This window comes from Habropoda laboriosa, unplaced genomic scaffold (genome assembly GCF_001263275.1).
Source record: "Habropoda laboriosa isolate 0110345459 unplaced genomic scaffold, ASM126327v1 scaffold155, whole genome shotgun sequence".
Taxonomy (NCBI): Eukaryota; Metazoa; Arthropoda; class Insecta; order Hymenoptera; family Apidae; genus Habropoda; species Habropoda laboriosa.
This window is the reverse complement of record NW_017100290.1, coordinates 5,435-8,510: the sequence shown is the minus strand read 5'-3', so window position 1 is coordinate 8,510 and position 3,076 is coordinate 5,435. Positions and strand designations below refer to the sequence as shown.

Genomic DNA, 3,076 nt, shown 5'->3' with positions numbered 1-3,076 from the left:
GTTTATTTGCCCCCTTAAAATTTAATTAAATTGAATGCTAATAATACTTTTCATTATGAAGGTTTTAAATTAATAGATTTATTAATAAGTTACATGTAACAGAATTACATTGCCTGCAATGTGTATTTTTTTATTCTGGAAACACATGTATAAACAATATTTTTAAATTGTGGCAGTGAATACTTTGTAACACAGTAAATTCAAAAAATATTTTCTTTAAGAAAATGCAGTGCTCGATTAATGTACATGATATTTCATCAACAAATTGCACATGCGCAGGAACTTAAATAATTAGTTTATAATAAAATATAAAAAAATACCAAAGTACTAAGTAACAACATGAAAAAATTAGTCTTAATTTACAGTACCAAATGCAAGTTATCTTGACTTTATACTTAAAGTATTTTTCCTAAATATCAATTGTTATACTGTCATATGTATAAAGATTGAATACTTTATTATTGAAGACCTTCAAAAATACTAAGTAAGTCAGTTTGTGTTTCAGTGTGACTAGTTTGAGTACTTAACCAGGAACGACATGCACTCATTGAAATGTTGCATCCTGTTTCACATATCAAGGATTTTGTTTGCGTTTCGGCAGAAACAGTAGTATCCTCAAGTTGAGTCCAAGGTGTTTGTGTTTGAATATTAGATAATCCTAGATCAGTCGGTAGTATTTCATTACATGTTTGCGTGCATGTATTACTGTATAATAGCTGTTCCATGTTATCAAGATTATTTGTAGTTTGTGTTTCAATAGTAGAACTTAAAGCAAATGATCTGGTTAAAGGATCTGAATCAAAAAATGATTGTGAATAAGCTTGTTCTGTCTGAGTCTCTATGCTGCTAAACTTATCATCAAAAGTTTTGTCCGTAAGCATGGGATCTGATCGTGATATGCCATTTGAGGACACAAAAGAGTATTCTCCAACAACTGTCGACGTTTCTTCAACATAAGGTAAAGTCATTAGAGCAACTGTGTTCTTTGGAGTACATTGTATTAATGAATTTGGACTATGATCATAAAATGTTTCAAATTCTGTTTGAGTGACATTATCATTTAGAACCTCAAACATGTCTTTTTCAGGTATTGTTTGAGTACCTGATGTACTCTTATCCTCCCAAAAGTCTTGCAATCCATCATCATGACGAAGTGGTAATGGACTGCTAGGGAATAAATTTGAAGATGTAAAGTTGCCAAGATTAAGGTCTTCCTTTAACAATGTATAATCAGAATTTTGGGATACAGAATTTTTTCTGTGCTTTTGAAGCCTCAGTGAATTCTTAAATGTTTGCGAAGCTTCTATTGTTTGTGTTTCCATAGACATTACATTTTGTCTAATTCTTTGGGAAATGCTTGTCTGCGTTTGTTTAGATATTCCACGCTTTCCATTGTGATAATGACTATTGTTGATATGTTTCAATGGACTTGATATTCTTCTATTTCTTTTATATTCATCTGTTTGTATACCAATATCTGATGTAACTTTTTGCGTGGAATTATTCTGACTGGATATTCTATTCTCATTTTGATTTGTTGGTAGTATTGTAACTAATTTATTTACTTCTGATTGACTAGTTGATAAAATCAATTTCATTGTCTTAGAATTTGTGCGCCTGTGAAGGTATTAATAATTGTGATATACATTAATGATATTGTATTTGAACATGTCAAATAACAAGTTATTAAAATATTTATCTCTCATTAACAACTTACCTTAAAGAATTTTTATATTTGTCATTTATAGTATGTAAAGATCGTTTTGCATGTGTGAGTAATGCTTCATAAGAAGTGTAAGATTTTGAACAGGAACATGTAAATTCAATTCCACATACTCTCATGTGGCCTTCTTTAGCTGCTTCAGTAGAAAAACTTTTGTTGCATCGCGTACATGCATATGTTTTCTTTGCATGTACTTTAAGATAATGCTAAATATGTATTGGAACATTAAATTTTATGTCATAATTGAGACTTTTCGTGTAATTTTACAATGTAAACACTAACCTGTTTAAGATATTTCATAGTACTGAAATGTCTTTCGGCTGTTGGAGCGTAAATACAAGTCTCCACCGGACAATGGTATTGTACATTTTCTTTTATTGTTTTATCTAAATTTTTACGTTGATGCACTTTAAGATCGTGTAACCGATATCGCGGCTCATTTTGAAATACGACTCCGCACTTGTCACATTTGACGTTGTTCGTGATCACACTGAGTTCCTCTGGTGACGGACAGATAGTTTTGACACATTTTGAGACATTTCCTGCCGGTTTTATTTTTTCCATTAGAGGTTATCTTTGCGCGACAGTTAAACATGTATACAAACTACCGCCGCTGTGACTGGTCCAATCGATCCATGCATAATTTGTAATTTCTTGGAACACAGCGCCACTGTGTTTTACCGAATTGTCGTCAAAAACTTTAAAATTGAAACTCAAAATTTAATCTTTATTATTAGGTTGTCCGGAAATAAATTGCGGTTTCTGTACATGAGATTTAAAGACGTGTAGTTTTGCTTAGAATGAATTTATTTAATCGAAATAATTTCCATTAGATTCTATACACTTTTTCCAACATTTTGCAGGAGTTCCTATTCCATTACAATAAAAATCAGGAGTTCTAGAATTAATAAATTCCACGAAGGTATTTACAGCATCTTCTTTATTGCGGAAGATTTTTTCTCGCAAAAAGTTATCGAAATGTTTAAAAAAATGGTAATCTGTAGGGGATAAATCGGGGGAATAAGGAGGGTGTTTTAATGTTTCATAACCCATTTCGTGTATCTTCCGAATCGTGAATTGTGATACATGTGGGCGGGCGTTATCGTGTAGGAGTATTGGCCCCTTACGATTTACCAAACTTGATTGTTCAACAAATAATTTTTTATGCATTATAATCATTAGTTGTGCTTTCACCGAATACATGATTGACATTGCGGGCAGTTTCCGCGGCTTTACGTCCTAATTTAAATTCATATAAAAATATGGTACGAATTTGCTTCTTGTCCATTGTTACGTTTTTAAGTTATACACAGAACAAATGACGGTAAAAAATAAAAGTGTATCGCTTATATT

At 31.7% G+C, this 3,076-nt stretch overlaps 1 protein-coding gene across 1 annotated transcript; it reads right to left on the bottom strand.

Moving 5' to 3' along the window:
• Positions 1–337: 337 nt before the first annotated feature.
• Positions 338–2,287, bottom strand: LOC108573810. The gene is made up of 3 exons (XM_017936287.1): positions 2,006–2,287; positions 1,718–1,929; positions 338–1,617 (listed from the first exon to the last, which is right to left on the bottom strand). Exons 1-3 carry the CDS (start codon positions 2,285–2,287, stop codon positions 459–461), a joined length of 1,653 nt encoding a protein of 550 aa, XP_017791776.1. The 3' UTR covers positions 338–458.
• Between the last annotated feature and the right edge of the window lie 789 nt (positions 2,288–3,076).